Source organism: Ranitomeya imitator, chromosome 1 (assembly GCF_032444005.1).
Source record: "Ranitomeya imitator isolate aRanImi1 chromosome 1, aRanImi1.pri, whole genome shotgun sequence".
NCBI lineage: Eukaryota > Metazoa > Chordata > Amphibia > Anura > Dendrobatidae > Ranitomeya > Ranitomeya imitator.
The window spans coordinates 1,108,917,150-1,108,933,460 of NC_091282.1; the positions used below are offsets into that span (position 1 = coordinate 1,108,917,150).

A 16,311-nucleotide genomic window follows, 5' to 3' on the forward strand; every position below is an offset into this window, starting at 1 on the left:
TGCTGGTTGCCGCATCGGCAAAACGACGCATGCGTAAGCATCCGCATATAGCAACATGACCTACGTACCTAATGTTAAAGATAGGTACGCAGGCCGCATGCAGAAGTAGGCTGAGCTAGCGGCGGAGGTGCGGCCGAGGGCGGGGCTTCACAGAGGAAGTCCGCAGCGGTCCGCAACGCTTATGTGAAACCGGCCTAAGTATGATAATCCTTTACACTAAAATTAACCATTCTCTGCAACTTTTGTCATGTCGCAGGTCTGATGTGGCGCTGTGGATTTCATTTTAAACATAGACTAATTTATCAGCATTCTAAGGAAATAGTCACACAAATTAACAAAATATTCCTTATTCATCCTCTTAAACTCGAAAAGAAATGTCTAATTATATAAAGTGTGATTCTGAAAATAACTGTGTGCCTTTGCAGATGTTAGATGTGCATTTCCAACCCCTGATTGAAGAACTACACAGACCCTTCTGTTACAAAGGCGCAGTGTGTTGTATATATACATATATATTGTATACAGGTTTTGATGTAAAGGTTGATTCATGATGACAGCTCTACTTTGAATACACTGACCTATTAACAGTGCCGGCGGCATCACATAACAGAAAAGAGCCACACATATTTAAGTTCTAAGGGTAATGTTAATGCAGGTTCAAAGGGCAAATGCAAAGACCATGTGGAGATTTTTAAAGATGTTACAACTATATAAGTCCTAGTACTTTTCATCGGACTGTAAATTAAAGGGGCTGCAGACTTTAACAAGCCTGTCTCATATTACTGATTCTCTTACTGAACGCTTTAAGCACCCTCTCAGTCATTTTTGGCAGGGGAATAACATTTTTTTATGCCTTTGTATACAATGCTGCTGGCAAAACTTAGTGAAAACTCAAAACAAAGCCTCGCGTTCATGAAAAAATGGTGAAGGTGTCATCAGTGTTCTGGATCAGGTTGTCATCAGTGTTCTGGATCAGGTTGTCATCAGTGTTCTGGATCAGGTTGTCATCAGTGTTCTGGATCAGGTTGTCATCAGTGTTCTGGATCAGGTTGTCATCAGTGTTCTGGATCAGGTTGTCATCAGTGTTCTGGATCAGGTTGTCATCAGTGTTCTGGATCAGGTTGTCATCAGTGCTCTTGATCAGGTTGTCATCAGTGTTCTGGATCAGGTTGTCATCAGTGTTCTGGATCAGGTTGTCATCAGTGTTCTGGATCAGGTTGTCATCAGTGTTCTGGATCAGGTTGTCATCAGTGTTCTGGATCAGGTTGTCATCAGTGTTCTGGATCAGGTTGTCATCAGTGTTCTGGATCAGGTTGTCATCAGTGTTCTGGATCAGGTTGTCATCAGTGCTCTTGATCAGGTTGTCATCAGTGTTCTGGATCAGGTTGTCATCAGTGTTCTGGATCAGGTTGTCATCAGTGTTCTGGATCAGGTTGTCATCAGTGTTCTGGATCAGGTTGTCATCAGTGTTCTGGATCAGGTTGTCATCAGTGTTCTGGATCAGGTTGTCATCAGTGCTCTTGATCAGGTTGTCATCAGTGCTCTGGATCAGGTTGTCATCAGTGTTCTGGATCAGGTTGTCATCAGTGCTCTGGATCAGGTTGTCACCAGTGTTCTGGATCAGGTTGTCATCAGTGTTCTGGATCAGGTTGTCATCAGTGTTCTGGATCAGGTTGTCATCAGTGTTCTGGATCAGGTTGTCATCAGTGCTCTTGATCAGGTTGTCATCAGTGCTCTGGATCAGGTTGTCATCAGTGCTCTGGATCAGGTTGTCACCAGTGCTCTGGATCAGGTTGTCATCAGTGTTCTGGATCAGGTTGTCATCAGTGCTCTGGATCAGGTTGTCATCAGTGTTCTGGATCAGGTTGTCATCAGTGTTCTGGATCAGGTTGTCATCAGTGCTCTTGATCAGGTTGTCATCAGTGCTCTGGATCAGGTTGTCATCAGTGTTCTGGATCAGGTTGTCATCAGTGCTCTGGATCAGGTTGTCACCAGTGTTCTGGATCAGGTTGTCATCAGTGTTCTGGATCAGGTTGTCATCAGTGTTCTGGATCAGGTTGTCATCAGTGTTCTGGATCAGGTTGTCATCAGTGCTCTTGATCAGGTTGTCATCAGTGCTCTGGATCAGGTTGTCATCAGTGCTCTGGATCAGGTTGTCACCAGTGCTCTGGATCAGGTTGTCATCAGTGTTCTGGATCAGGTTGTCATCAGTGCTCTGGATCAGGTTGTCATCAGTGTTCTGGATCAGGTTGTCATCAGTGCTCTGGATCAGGTTGTGACCAGTGCTCTGGATCAGGTTGTCATCAGTGTTCTGGATCAGGTTGTCATCAGTGCTCTGGATCAGGTTGTCATCAGTGCTCTGGATCAGGTTGTCATCAGTGCTCTGGATCAGGTTGTCATCAGTGTTCTGGATCAGGTTGTCATCAGTGCTCTGGATCAGGTTGTCATCAGTGCTCTGGATCAGGTTGTCATCAGTGTTCTGGATCAGGTTGTCATCAGTGCTCTGGATCAGGTTGTCATCAGTGCTCTGGATCAGGTTGTCATCAGTGCTCTGGATCAGGTTGTCATCAGTGTATGGTCCGCTTGTCCGTTTTTTACCATCAATGTGTAATCAGTGTTCTTCACAGATGGATAAATCAATGACAAAGCTTCTCCTATACTTTGCAGTGTTAAATATGGTCAGCACACTGATACCATCCATGTGTTTTATGTGTTTCTTACAGACCCAAAGACTTATGTTGGCCTGTTTCTTCTTGATACTGGGAAAAAGGACAGGACTCTGTGAATTTTGCATCGCCACGCGGTTCGTAAAAAACATGGACATGTGAATAGCACCATAGATTATAATGGGTAGTTGTTGTATCCATTTAAAATAGCGCTTAGGAATTGGGTCTTTCATCACTGGGTTCTTTGCTTTTGGTGAAATGTAGTAGATAGGGTATGCATTTAAAGAGGTTCTACAGATATAGAAAATAGTAATTAACTAAAAAAAAGTCATTATTACATATAAATTCTTAAATAATATTAATTAGCAGATCACAATTGTTTCGTCTTCGAAGTTAATCACTATAAAATTAAAATGGTCCCCATCTTGCTCGACTGACAGGCTCCTGTCCTACCATTCTTGGTTAGGTTTCTATGAGCATGTGCGGTAGGCAGCACCTATGGTGTGAACTGGAGCTACCTATACCATGTGTTATTATGCAGAATAACATGGTGGACAGCAATGTGAGCAGCCTCTACTTACCAAAGCACTCTTGGAATCTCCAGTATAAGATCAGAAAGACAGTGTGGGCAGCAGTGTGAGCAGCCTCTTCTTACCTCAACACTCCTGGAATCATTAATATTAGTTCAGTAAATCTCGATGATGGAAAACGTGTTGAGGGCAAGTTTGTGGTTGTGACTGTAGACATGATCTCCCAGTGGCGGACATCATAAGTGGGTGTTGTATCGAGCTTTATGTGTGGGGATGGTGACTTTTTCATATTTACATTCTGTGTTATCACTGCCTGTTGTTCTATTGATCTACGGTAATCTAAGTTTGATTTAGTAGAAAAGTTGAGGAGGGCATTTTGATAAGGCCAAATGCACAAGAATGATATACAAATATGATGACTTGAAGATCCTGTGCTCCAGTGAAAATTCTGGGCACCCCAATTACTGTCCATAGTCATACTAAGGGTCTACTCAAATAGGGCAGACAAACCTTTTCCTCCCCCCTCAGGTTGAGGGATAACTCTAACCTCAAGAGTTATTCTTCTGCCTCTACATATCTACCAACCCAAGGGCATAATATGACCCGATGTCTTCCATACACGACACACTGGTGCCGAAAGAAATGAACTGGAGTATAAATTGGCATACATGTTATGTGTAGGACCATGTTCACACTGGCCATTAAACAGACAAAACCTAAGACCTTCGCTCAAGACTAGTGTTGAGCGATACCTCCCGATATTTGAAAGTATCGGTATCGGATGGGATCGGCCGATATCCAGAAAATATCGGATATCACCGATACCCGATACCATTGCAAGTCAATGGGACACAAATATCGGAATGTATCCTGGATGGTTCCCAGGGTCTGAAGGAGAGGAAACTCTCCTTCAGGCCCTGGGATCCATGTTCATGTAAAAGATAAAAAATAAAAATAAAAAATATGGATATACTCACCCCTCCGAAGGACCCTGGCTGTCACCGCTGCAAGCGTCTGCCTCCGTCCCTAAGAATTGCAGAGAGTGAAGGACCTTCGATGATGTCGCGGTCAGGTGACCGGTCACCTGACCGCTCACGTGACCGCGACATCATCGAAGGTCCTTCACTCTCAGCATTCTCAGGAACGGAGGCGGACGCTTGCAGCTGTGACAGCCAGGGTTCGTCGGAGGGGTGAGTATATCCATATTTTTTATTTTTATTCTTTATTTTTCACATGAATATGGATCCCAGGGCCTGAAGGAGAGTCTCCTCTCCTTCAGACCATGGGAACCATACGCACCGCACACGCCGAAGATGACTGGGAACACTTCCGATTCCGATTTCCGATATCGCAAAAATGTCGGAACTCGGTATCGGAATTCCGATACAGCAAATATCGGCCGATACCCGATATTTGCAGTATCAGAATGCTCAACACTACTCAAGACACAACGATGGACTGTACATCTTTTTATTGTACAATCCCAATATTATTCCCATGTTGCCTTATAAGGTAACCAGGGCTGGACTGGCCATCTGGCAATTCTGCCAAATGCCAGAAGGGCCTGTCTGGTTGTGGGCCGCCTTGTCTCTCTCTCCTGAATATCAGCCCCAGTTCCTACCTGCATGTACTGTAACATTAGGTCAACTTATGTGGCCAGACAAAATGTTTCCAGGCTCCGTCACATTGCACTTAGCAGGCCCCGCTCCCAGTGCTGACAGATGTATCATGTCCTCTACGTCCCAGATAAACTGTAGGATTTTCTGCAAGCAGCTTCACCAGAAATGTAGATAATCCCATTCTACAAAGGCCAGATATAAATACCATTCATCAGGGGTCTGAGAAAACTCCCCGACATCTATCAAGCACTTGAAGCCATTTCCATAAATAGTCATTTACCATAACAGATGGAGATTCTGGTAGTCTGTGATTTAAAGGGCCAGAGACCCGCAGACAGAGACATATTCCTTTAAGTTTAAATTAGCTGCACAGAGTACGATGGAACAAAGACATTGATATTTTGGAAATAGCTCCCAAGCTTTATGGTGGCACTTCAGTCATGGAGGTGAGTGGGAAAATCATCAGTAAATATATCTGACACTTGAGAAGGACTGTGCTTTGCCTCTGAAGTCTCAGGAGACTTTCATGCATCTAAATGTGACTAGCAAATGTCTTTCCATGCTGGACTTTGAAGTTGTAAACTTGGTCTTTAGATATCTTAACAGGGCAGCCATCAGAAGTATCCGGGCCCTTTAATAACAAGCGTCCATCTTGCACCCAATCGCATGCTTTTCATCAACACCTTCTTTTTTCCTTTTTAAAGATTTTATTACCCCCATTATCACATACAATGACCAATGGGTCCAGTAATCGGTATGTTCCATACCGCGTTTGGCTGGCGAAAGGGGAGTAAAAGACGAAAACTGTTTTGTTGGTGCCATCTAGTTGAGGTCGAGATCACCACCTTCTCTCAAAGAGAAAGCCAATTTGCACAATTTTCCCATGATGCTTTGCCAACAAGGCTCTATATTCAGCTGGTGTTATTAAGGAGACCCAGTGTCTCTATAAGGGCTTATGCAGACAGCTGTATGTGTGACAGAACATCGGATGGCATCGGGACTAATGTTAGTCTATGGGGCCAGACATATTCCTTGGTCAGAGCCTATCTAAGGGAAAAATAGCTGTATGTCCGAGTTTATTCCGATAAAGTCAGTGAGTGCGTGAAAATCTTCAGACTGCACTTGGATGACATCTGAGTGCAGTCCGATTTCTGTGCACTGACACATTGGAGAGAATTTTGTTCTCCATCTTCTCCTCACAGTGTGCTCTGATTATTCGACACAATCGTACCACACTCTCCTGACAATGATCAGAGTTTGTTCAGATTGGCTTAATCAGCCTGAATCTCTCAGATGAGAGAATCTACGATTATCGGCATGAGCCTTAGTTGTGGTTTCACTTACGTTACAGAGGACGTCAGTTTTCACACAAAACCAGGCCACGTGCAAGTATGCTTTCATGAATAGGAAAAAAAAGCCCTGCCTCACCAGTGACCAGTCACAGCCGCCCCCCGCCATGTCTGCGACATGTGACCACTGCAGCCAGTCACTGTGCTCAGCAGTTTCATGGTGTGAATTTCGGCATTAAAACTGAGCTCAGTTGCTGAAAAAGAAAACTAGCAGAAACTACAGAAAGCTGGCACTGGGCCGGCAGGGGAATAAACAGGTAAAGTGCTTACTTAATGCTTTAAAATAAACGGATTATTGCCCAATTTTGTGTAAAACGGACAAAGCCTTTAAGTAAACATGTCTGATTCTACCTTTCAGATGTGGACCACGTCAGAAATACTGATGATAGGCCTGACCCAAGTATATAAGAGAAGTGCCATAGTATTGTACATTAGGTAGTAGGGTTTCCTTTGGGTTGTTGGACTATAGCAACAGCTGCAAACCTAGGCTAGTTTCACACTAGCATTTTGCTGAGTTGTGGAGGGCTGCGGACTTCCTCCGTGAAGCCCCGCCCCGCCCATAGCCGCACCTCCGCTGCTCAGCTCCGCCTATGTCCGCATGCAACCTGCGTACCTACCTTTAACATTAGGTACGCAGGTTGTGCGGATGCCTCCGCATGTGTTGTTTTGACGATGCGGCGACCCGCGTGAATGCAGCTGGTTGGAATTTCTTTTTTTCTCTGCATCGTCAAAACGACGCATGTGGAGGCATCCGCATACATCCGCACGACCTGCGTACCTAAGGCTACTTTCACACTAGCGTCGGATTCCGACGCTAGCTTTTGTTGTGCCGCACAACGGGTGCAGCGGATGCATTTCTCCGGCGCATTCGCTGCCCCATTGTGAGGTGCAGGGAGGTGGGGCGGAGTTCCGGCCGCGCATGCGCGGTCGGAAAAAGCAGGTCCGTCGGCTGCAAAAAAACGTTCCATTTAACGTTTTTTGCTCCCGGCGGTCCGCCACAACACGGCGCAACCGTCGCAAGACGGTTGCGACGTGTGTCAATACGTTGCAATGCGTCGGTAATGTAGCTCTATGGGGCAAAAACGCATCCTGCAAACAACTTTACAGGATGCGTTTTTTCCCCTAAACGACGCATTGCGACGTATTAAAAAAAAACGCCAGTGTGAAAGTAGCCTAATAGGTACGCAGGCCGCATGCGGACGTAGGCGGAGCTGAACAGCGGAGGTGCGGCCATGGGCGGGGCTTCACAGAGGAAGTCCGCAGCCCTCCACAACTCGGCAAAATGCTAGTGTGAAAGTAGCCTTATCCTGGAGGGACTATGGAGCAGACAGCAGATGGCGCCATGTGAACTGTTAGACTTTGTTTAGTCTGTACTGTGTGACTTCTCCGTGGTTTGTGTTACGTCAGTTCTTCCCCATATCCTCCATGTCATGATGATGTAGATATGCTGACGGCACTGCTGAAAGCTGAAATCTGCAATATGGTGACCTCACATCTGCTTGTGGTTAGTTAGGAAATAGCATGTACAGCAATGGGGTATTACACGTTTATGATCAGATCAGCACAGGCAATCTCGGGACAGCAGAGATGTTCTGCCCCGCTGCCGGCAGAATGCAGACTGCCATTCACAGCCTGTATTCTGCAACCTGACGTCCGCCTCTGGAACTGAAATCAAAGGTTTATTTATTGGGTTTGAACAATATTGATAAGAAAACAGAACAGCGAATAACATTCAATAATAACAATAACAAAGTTGATGGTTGTTAATATTAAGTTATCGTTAAACATTAGAACACAAGTATCATCAGCCTGATGCGCTATTATAATAAGCTCTTACATGAACCAGAGGAGACCAAATCTACCACCACATTCTATTGGAAGAATTATTTTTGGACACATGGATTGCCAGGTCGTTCCCCCCACTGAATAATATCCAACCTGTCCATTGGCGATTGTTATCATGCGCCATCATGTTTTCCTAGCCACATCATTCCTGCTTCTTGAGGACAGCATTACAGTAATGACAGCATATTACGGAATTGTGATTAAACAGTTTCCTAATATTTTGACTCAAACTCTTCTTTGTTTAGATTGTTTGGAAAATGATTTAGCAGATACACAGTTAAACTCTCCTGCGTGGTTTTACATGTCCTTATACGTAGAGACAGTAGTCTATCCAATCGGAAGAACTCCATTGTAAATGCACAGTGATACCCTAAATAAAGGTTTATTCCCATCTTCAGCAATGGGTCTTGCAGGATAGAGATTGAAGATACTGTATAGGCGATTTTATGATTTACTGCTTAAAATTTCCAGCCGTCCTTCAGATATTATCACTTTTCCCTGTGTTTTCAGTTCGTTGCCATGATAACCGAGCACCGCTGCTCAACGGCAGAACATGCACAGTGCTTACAAGCTCTTATCTATTGAGCTTGTAAACACTGTTTTGAAGCTGGCCACCAGGATCGTTGGAGCAAGCTATTAACTCCTATCCCTGGTCAGCTGCGGCATTTACAAGGTAGGCAGCAGGGGTGGTCGGTCACCTAGACGACGAGCTGTAAGCAAAAGAAAAAAATGTGTTAATATCGCAACAACGGCTACAAATTTCAATAAGCAGTAAACTGCGAAAGTGCCGTTTTTACAAGCACTATCCGACAATAACCAACACCCCTTTATACCAGTAATATTCGGGTTCCGCTCTTGCTGAGCTTTGCTGCTCATGAACGAGGACGACCAGAAAGGAATAAACTCCACGAAGATAAGAAACGGAGATAAAAAAGGGAAAGAGATTATTTTTGCTACAGTTCTGGATACATTGTAGGTGAACGTATACCCTATGTCATATGATATAATGATGTTACAAAATACTTTTTCACATAGACAGCGCAGTAGTAAAATGACAGACGATTTGCAGACCACGCAGGGGATGAGGCTCGCACAATATTTCCATAGTAACAGCTATTAAGTTTACAAAACAGAACATCTTGCGTTTAGTGGAGACATTCCTACATGTCTTCTACAGCAGAACGAAATTTAATGTAGTCGGGAGGCTACATCATCTTCTTGTTAAGACGCCAATGACGGAAATCCGTCCAAGGGCGGATTTAGCACCAAACAGATGACTATTTTCAGAGGATACTGTAGATTAATATGTTAAGTGCCATCACTGCTGTAGTTGTTATTGACCAGTGATGGCGGTGGATGCATTACAAGAAGCATAAAGGTACAACCTAAATCTACCATGAATTTCACCAAATCTCTGTCAAAATCCACAATTTATGCCCCCCCCCCAAAAAAAGGTGAGAATCTGTAAATTCATTACCATTAGGGTTGAGCGAAACGGGTCGTTCATTTTCAAAAGTCGCCGACTTTTGGCAAAGTCGGGTTTCATGAAACCCGACCCGACCCCTGTGTGGGGTCGGCCATGCGGTACGCGACTTTCGCGCCAAAGTCGCGTTTCAATGACGCGAAAAGCGCCATTTCTCAGCCAATGAAGGTAAACGCAGAGTGTGGGCAGCGTGATGACATAGGTCCTGGTCCCCACCATCTTAGAGAAGGGCATTGCAGTGATTGGCTTGCTGTCTGCGGCGTCACAGGGGCTATAAAGAGGCGTTCCCGCCGACCGCCATCTTACTGCTGCTGATCTGAGCCTAGGGAGAGGTTGCTGCCGCTTCGTCAGAAGCAGGGATAGCGTTAGGCAGGGTCCATTAACCACCAAACCGCTTGTGCTGTAGCAATTTCCACTGTCCAACACCACCTTCGGTGTGCAGGGACAGTGGAAGCTACATTTTTTTTTTTTTTCCCCTCAGCGCTGTAGCTCATTGGGCTGCTCTAGAAGGCTCCCTGATAGCTGCATTGCTGTGTGTACGCCGCTGTGCAAACCAACTGCTTTTTTCAAAGCACAAATCCTGTTGCTCCTTCCTTTCTGCACAGCTATCTTTTTTGTTTGTCCACACTTTTGATTTAATTTGTGCAGCAATCCACTCCTTCTTATTGCTGCCTGCCATACCTGGCTGAGATTACTGCAGGGAGATAGTAATTTTATAACAAATACCGACCAAGCGGATGTAATCATCAATATCACATACCCTCCTACTCGAAGTATCCATTATACTTCGTTGGGGATAACGGGGGACAACAACTCCCTCATGAATATAAACCTATAAGCTACTAGGAGCATATTGCCCCCAAACAGAAACACATACCAACAACAAATTCATCTAAAACATATAAATTTTATTAGAACAGAGTGACAACAAAAAACGTATGCAAAAATCAACACATGAGTAAAAGAGGTGAGATGACTCTCAAGAGGAACACACCAGAATAAGGGGCACTAACACATATCTCAATATATAAATGCGGGTACACTACCAGGGCTAAAGGCCTAATGTGGGGGTGTATACATACACCGGGATGGGCTGTACATAAAAAGCACAGTGTACCCTATGCTGAAACAGCTATAAAAATCCCTCCACCCATTGCAACCTGCCCATAAAGTGCAAAAGTACTGGCTCAATGTAGCCAAACCACGGGTCCAGCGACACGCTTACCCAAATGTGTGCAGTCCCCTCTCTGGGGTGTCCTCCGGATAGCCCCGACGCACGTTTCGCGTATTGCAGGCTTCCTCGGGGGGCCGTAGGGAGATAGTAATTGTAGGACAGTCCCTTTTTTTTTTTTTTAATTCTCCCTAAAAAAATAAGTTGTGGGAGATTAAGATTGGCATTTCTGCTAGAGTGCCAGTCCTGTGTGTGCCATCTCTCTTAAATAGTGGGCCATAGAAAGCCTAGGTTTTTTTTTAGATTTGGTATCTAAATTCTCCCAGAAAAAAAAAAAACAGTGGGAGATTAATATTGGCCTTTCTGCTTGTCTGCCAGTCCTGAGTGTGCCATCTCTCTTAAATAGTGGGCCATAGAAAACCTAGTGTTTTTTTTTAATTTGGTATCTAAATTCTCCCTGAAAAAAAAAAACAGTGGGAGATTAATATTGGCCTTTCTGCTTGTCTGCCAGTCCTGAGTGTGCCATCTCTCTTAAATAGTGAGCCATAGAAAGCCTATTTTTTTTTTTTTTTAAATTTGGTGTCTAAATTCTCCCTGAAAAAAAAAACAACAGTGCGAGATTAATATTGGCCTTTCTGCTTGTGTGCCAGTCCTGAGTGTGTCATCTCTCTTAAATAGTGTGCCATAGAAAGCCTAGTGTTTTTTTTTAAAAAATTTGGTATCTAAATTCTCCCTGAAAAAAAAAAACAGTGGGAGATTAATATTGGCCTTTCTGCTTGTCTGCCAGTCCTGAGTGTGCCATCTCTCTTAAATAGTGTGCCATAGAAAGCCTAGTGTTTTTTTTTTTTAAATTTGGTATCTAAATTCTCCTTGAAAAAAAAACCGTGGGAGATTAATATTTGCTTTTCTGCTTGTCTGCCAGTCCTGAGTGTGCCATCTCTCTTAAATAGTGGGCCATAGAAAGCCTAGTGTTTTTTTTTTAATTTGGTATCTAAATTCTCCCTGAAAAAAAAAACAGTGGGAGATTAATATTGGCCTTTCTGCTTGTCTGCCAGTCCTGAGTGTGCCATCTCTCTTAAATAGTGGGCCATAGAAAGCCTAGTGTTTTTTTTTTTAAATTGGTATCTAAATTCTCCCTGAAAAAAAAAAAAAAGTGGGAGATTAATATTGGCCTTTCTGCTTGTCTGCCAGTCCTGAGTGTGCCATCTCTCTTAAATAGTGGACCATAGAAAGCCTAGTGTTTTTTTTTTTAAATTTGGTATCTAAATTCTCCCTGAAAAAAAAAACAGTGGGAGATTAATATTGGCCTTTCTGCTTGTGTGCCAGTCCTGAGTGTGCCATCTCTCTTAAATAGTGGGCCATAGAAAGCCTAGTGTTTTTTTTTTTTTAAATTTGGTATCTAAATTCTTCCTGGAAAAAAAAAACAGTGGGAGATTAATATTGGCCTTTCTGCTTATGTGCCAGTCCTGAGTGTGCCATCTCTCTTAAATAGTGTGCCATAGAAAGCCTACTGTTTTTTTTTTTTTTTAAATTTGGTATCTAAATTCTTCCTGGAAAAAAAAAAAAGTGGGAGATTAATATTGGCCTTTCTGCTTATGTGCCAGTCCTGAGTGTGCCATCTCTCTTAAATAGTGTGCCATAGAAAGCCTAGTGTTTTTTTTTTTAAATTTGGTATTTAAATTCTCCCTGAAAAAAAAAACAGTGGGAGATTAATATTTGCCTTTCTGCTTGTCTGCCAGTCCTGAGTGTGCCATCTCTCTTAAATAGTGGGCCATAGAAAGCCTAGTGTTTTTTTTTTTTAAATTTGGTATCTAAATTCTCCCTGAAAAAAAAAAAACAGTGGGAGATTAATATTGGCCTTTGTGCTTGAGTGACAGTCCTGCGTGTGTGGCATCTCTCTCATTTGGTGCCACAGAAAACAGAGTGTGTAACATCGTGCCTGATTTTCCTTGCGGTCTCACCCACCTATAAAGGGATATCTAACTCATACAGAAGTTAGAGTTCACCTTGTAAGTTGTTTGACAGTAACAAATACCGTTAGTTTGGTGACGTTTTTAAAACAATGAGGAAGTCTGGTGGAAGAGGTCGTGGCCGTGGGCGTTCATTGCCAGCTGGTAATGATGGTAGTGGTAGTGGAGCATCGGGTGGTCGTGGGAAAAACAATATAGCACCTAAGTCTGGAGCTGTGGAGCCAGGTTCGTCGTCTGGCTACACAAGGCCTCGAACGCTCCCTTTTCTGGGAGTAGGAAAACCGCTTTTAAAGCCGGAGCAGCAAGAGCAAGTTTTGGCTTACCTTGCTGACTCAGCCTCTAGCTCTTTTGCCTCCTCTTCTGAAACTGGTAAATGTAACAGCAGCGCGTCGTTAGTGGATGTTCACGGGCAGGGACAAGTCGCTTCCTTGTCCTCTTCAGCAAAAACAGCAACAGAGAAGGATGCAGCAGGCGACACAACGGGTTACTCCATTGAGCTCTTTACACATACCGTCCCTGGCTTAGAAAGTGAAACAGTTAACAGGCCATGCCCATTACAAGTTGAATCTGACATGGAGTGCACTGATGCACAGCCACAGCCAGACTACTATGCTGGTCCTTTGACTCAGACCACAACATTGCCCTCGCAGGGTACTGATCCAGAATCAGACCCTGATGAGACTATGTTGCCCCGTCACGAACGCTATACCACTGACTTACACGGTGACACAGACGAAGTTGCACACGAGCTAGAAGAGGAGGTTATAAATGACCCAGTTGTTGACCCCGATTGGCAGCCATTGGGGGAACAGGGTGCAGGCGGCAGTAGTTCTGAAGCGGAGGAGGAGGGGCCGCAGCAGGCATCAACATCGCAACAGGTTCCATCTGCCGGGCCCGTAGATGGCCCAAAACACGTGGCAAAGCCAAAACCTGTTGGAGGACAGCGTGGCCATCCGGTTAAAGCTCAGTCTGCAATGCCTGAAAAGGGATCCGATGCTAGAAAGAGTGCAGTCTGGCATTTTTTTAAACAACATCCAATTGATCAGCGCGAAGTCATCTGTCAAAAATGTTCAACTACCTTAAGCAGAGGTCAGAATCTGAAAAGTCTAAATACAAGTTGCATGCATAGACATTTAACCACCATGCATTTGCAAGCCTGGACTAACTACCAAACGCCCCTTAAGGTTGTAGCACCCTCGGCCAATGAAGCTAGTCAGCAATGCTACATCCCTTCCATCAGTGTAAGGACACCATTTTCCGCACCACCTGCAGTATCTGTGCAGGTTTCTTTAGCAGGCCAAAGCAGTCAGGGTCAGGGAATCACCAGTTTCGTAGTAGGAAACACTGCATGTAGGGCAACGGCGGCAACAATACCGTCTCCAACCGTCTCTCAGTCTGCCATGTCCACCGGCACCCCCGCTAGTTCCACAATCTCCAGCTCTCCAGTCCAGCTCACCCTGAGCATGAGACTCTGGTTAGAAAAAGGAAGTACTTAGCCTCGCATCCGCATACACAGGGTTTGAATACCCACATAGCTAGACAAATCTCGTTATAGATGATGCCCTACCGGTTAGTTGAAAGCAAAGCTTTCAGAGCCCTGATGGACTACGCTGTACCACGCTACGAGCTACCCAGTCGACACTTCTTTCGAGAAAAGCCATCCCAGCCCTCCACCAGCATTTTAAAGAGCGCATCGTCCATGCACTCAGGCAATCTGTGAGTACAAAGGTGCACCTGACAACAGATGCATGGACCAGTAGGCATGGCCAGGGACGTTACGTGTCCATCACGGCACACTGGGTGAATGTGGTGGATGCAGGGTCCACAGGGGACAGCAATTTTGGGACAGTTCTGCCTAGCCCACAGTCTAGGAAACAGTTGGCTGTAGATGTGCGCACCCCCTCCTCGTCCTCCTGCAGAAGCGAGAGCTCGTCCACAGACCGCAGTCGCCCAACCACTCCATCCGCAGCTGCCACTGTTGCACACCAGTTGTCCCATTATGGGGCAGCTACTGGCAAGCGTCAGCAGGCTGTATTGGCTATGAAGTGTTTGGGCGACAACAGACACACCGTGGAAGTTCTGTCCGAGTTCTTGCAGAAAGAAACGCAGTCGTGGCTGGGCACTGTAGATCTTGAGGCAGGCAAGGTAGTGATTGATAACGGAAGGAATTTCATGGCTGCCATCTCCCTTTCCCAACTGAAACACATTCCTTGCCTGGCTCACACCTTAAACCTGGTGGTGCAGTGCTTCCTGAAAAGTTATCCGGGGTTATCCGACCTGCTCCTCAAAGTGCGCAGACTTTGCTCGCATATCCGCCGTTCGCCCGTACACTCCAGCCGTATGCAGACCTATCAGCGGTCTTTGAACCTTCCCCAGCATCGCCTAATCATAGACGTTGCAACAAGGTGGAACTCAACACTGCACATGCTTCAGAGACAGTGCGAACAAAGGTGTGCTTTTATGTATTTGTGGGAGGATACACATACACGGGCAGGCAGTAGGATGGCAGACATGGAGTTTTCAAGTGTGCAGTGGTCGAAGATGAGATGACATGTGTCAAGTCCTTCAGTGTTTTGAGGAATGCACACGGCTGGTTAGTGCAGACAACGCCATAATAAGCATGAGCATCCCCCTAATGCGTCTGCTGATGCAAAGTTTGACGCACATAAAGGAGCAGGCATCTGCAGCAGAGGAAGAGGAAAGCCTTGATGACAGTCAGCCATTGTCTGATCAGGGCAGTGTACAGGACGAGGTAGCGGGCGAACAGGAGGAGGAGGACGAGGAGGATGATGGGGATGAGAATTTTTTTAATGAGGAAGCTTTTCCGGGGCCACTGGAATTTGGTGGCGTGGCAAGGCCGGGTTCAGGTTTTTTGAGGGACACAAGTGACGTAGATTTGCCTGAAACAGCCCCTCAACCCAGCACAACCGCAGATTTGACAACTGGAACTTTGGCCCACATGGCGGATTATGCCTTACGTATCCTCAAAAGGGACACATGCATTACTAAAATGATGAACGATGACGATTACTGGTTGGCCTGCCTCCTTGATCCTCGCTATAAAGGCAAATTGCAAAATATTATGCCACATGAGAACTTGGAACTAATATTAGCAACCAAACAATCAACTCTTGTTGACCGTTTGCTTCAGGCATTCCCAGCACACAGCGCCCGTGATCGTTCTCACACGAGCTGCAGGGGGCAGCAGACCAGAGGTGTTAGAGGTGCAGAAATCAGAAGTGGCGTTGGACAGAGGGGTTTTCTGACCAGGTTGTGGAGTGATTTTGCTATGACCGCAGACAGGACAGGTACTGCAGCATCAATTCAAAGTGACAGGAGACAACATTTGTCCAGTATGGTTACTAACTATTTTTCATCCCTTATCGATGTTCTCCCTCAACCATCATTCCCATTTGATTACTGGGCATCCAAATTAGACACCTGGCCAGAATTGGCAGAATATGCATTGCAGGAGCTTGCTTGCCCGGCAGCTAGTGTTCTATCAGAAAGAGTATTCAGTGCTGCAGGTTCAATATTAACCGAAAAAAGGACTCGTCTGGCTACCCAAAATGTGGATGATCTAACCTTCATTAAAATGAACCACAACTGGATTTCGAATTCTTTTGCCCCACCTTGCCCGGCTGACACCTAGCTTTCCTATGAAAAGGTCTTGCTTGT

At 45.1% G+C, this 16,311-nt stretch overlaps 1 protein-coding gene across 1 annotated transcript; it reads right to left on the reverse strand.

The window, feature by feature from the left end:
• Nucleotides 1–910: 910 nt before the first annotated feature.
• Nucleotides 911–3,668, reverse strand: LOC138656832 (putative uncharacterized protein DDB_G0282133). The gene is made up of 2 exons (XM_069744110.1): nucleotides 3,322–3,668; nucleotides 911–2,582 (listed from the first exon to the last, which is right to left on the reverse strand). The coding sequence occupies exons 1-2, from the start codon at nucleotides 3,666–3,668 to the stop codon at nucleotides 911–913; spliced, it is 2,019 nt and encodes a 672-aa protein (XP_069600211.1).
• Between the last annotated feature and the right edge of the window lie 12,643 nt (nucleotides 3,669–16,311).

What these genes read in the sequence shown, in the direction of transcription:
- LOC138656832 (XM_069744110.1), bottom strand. Translation starts at nt 3,668, where the DNA reads ATGGACAGTAATTGGGGTGCCCAGAATTTTCACTGGAGCACAGGATCT. An exon ending in ATGATTCCAGGAGTGTTGAG is followed by an intron (nt 2,583 to 3,321) that starts GTAAGAAGAGGC and finishes AAAACGGACAAG; the next exon opens with CGGACCATACACTGATGACA.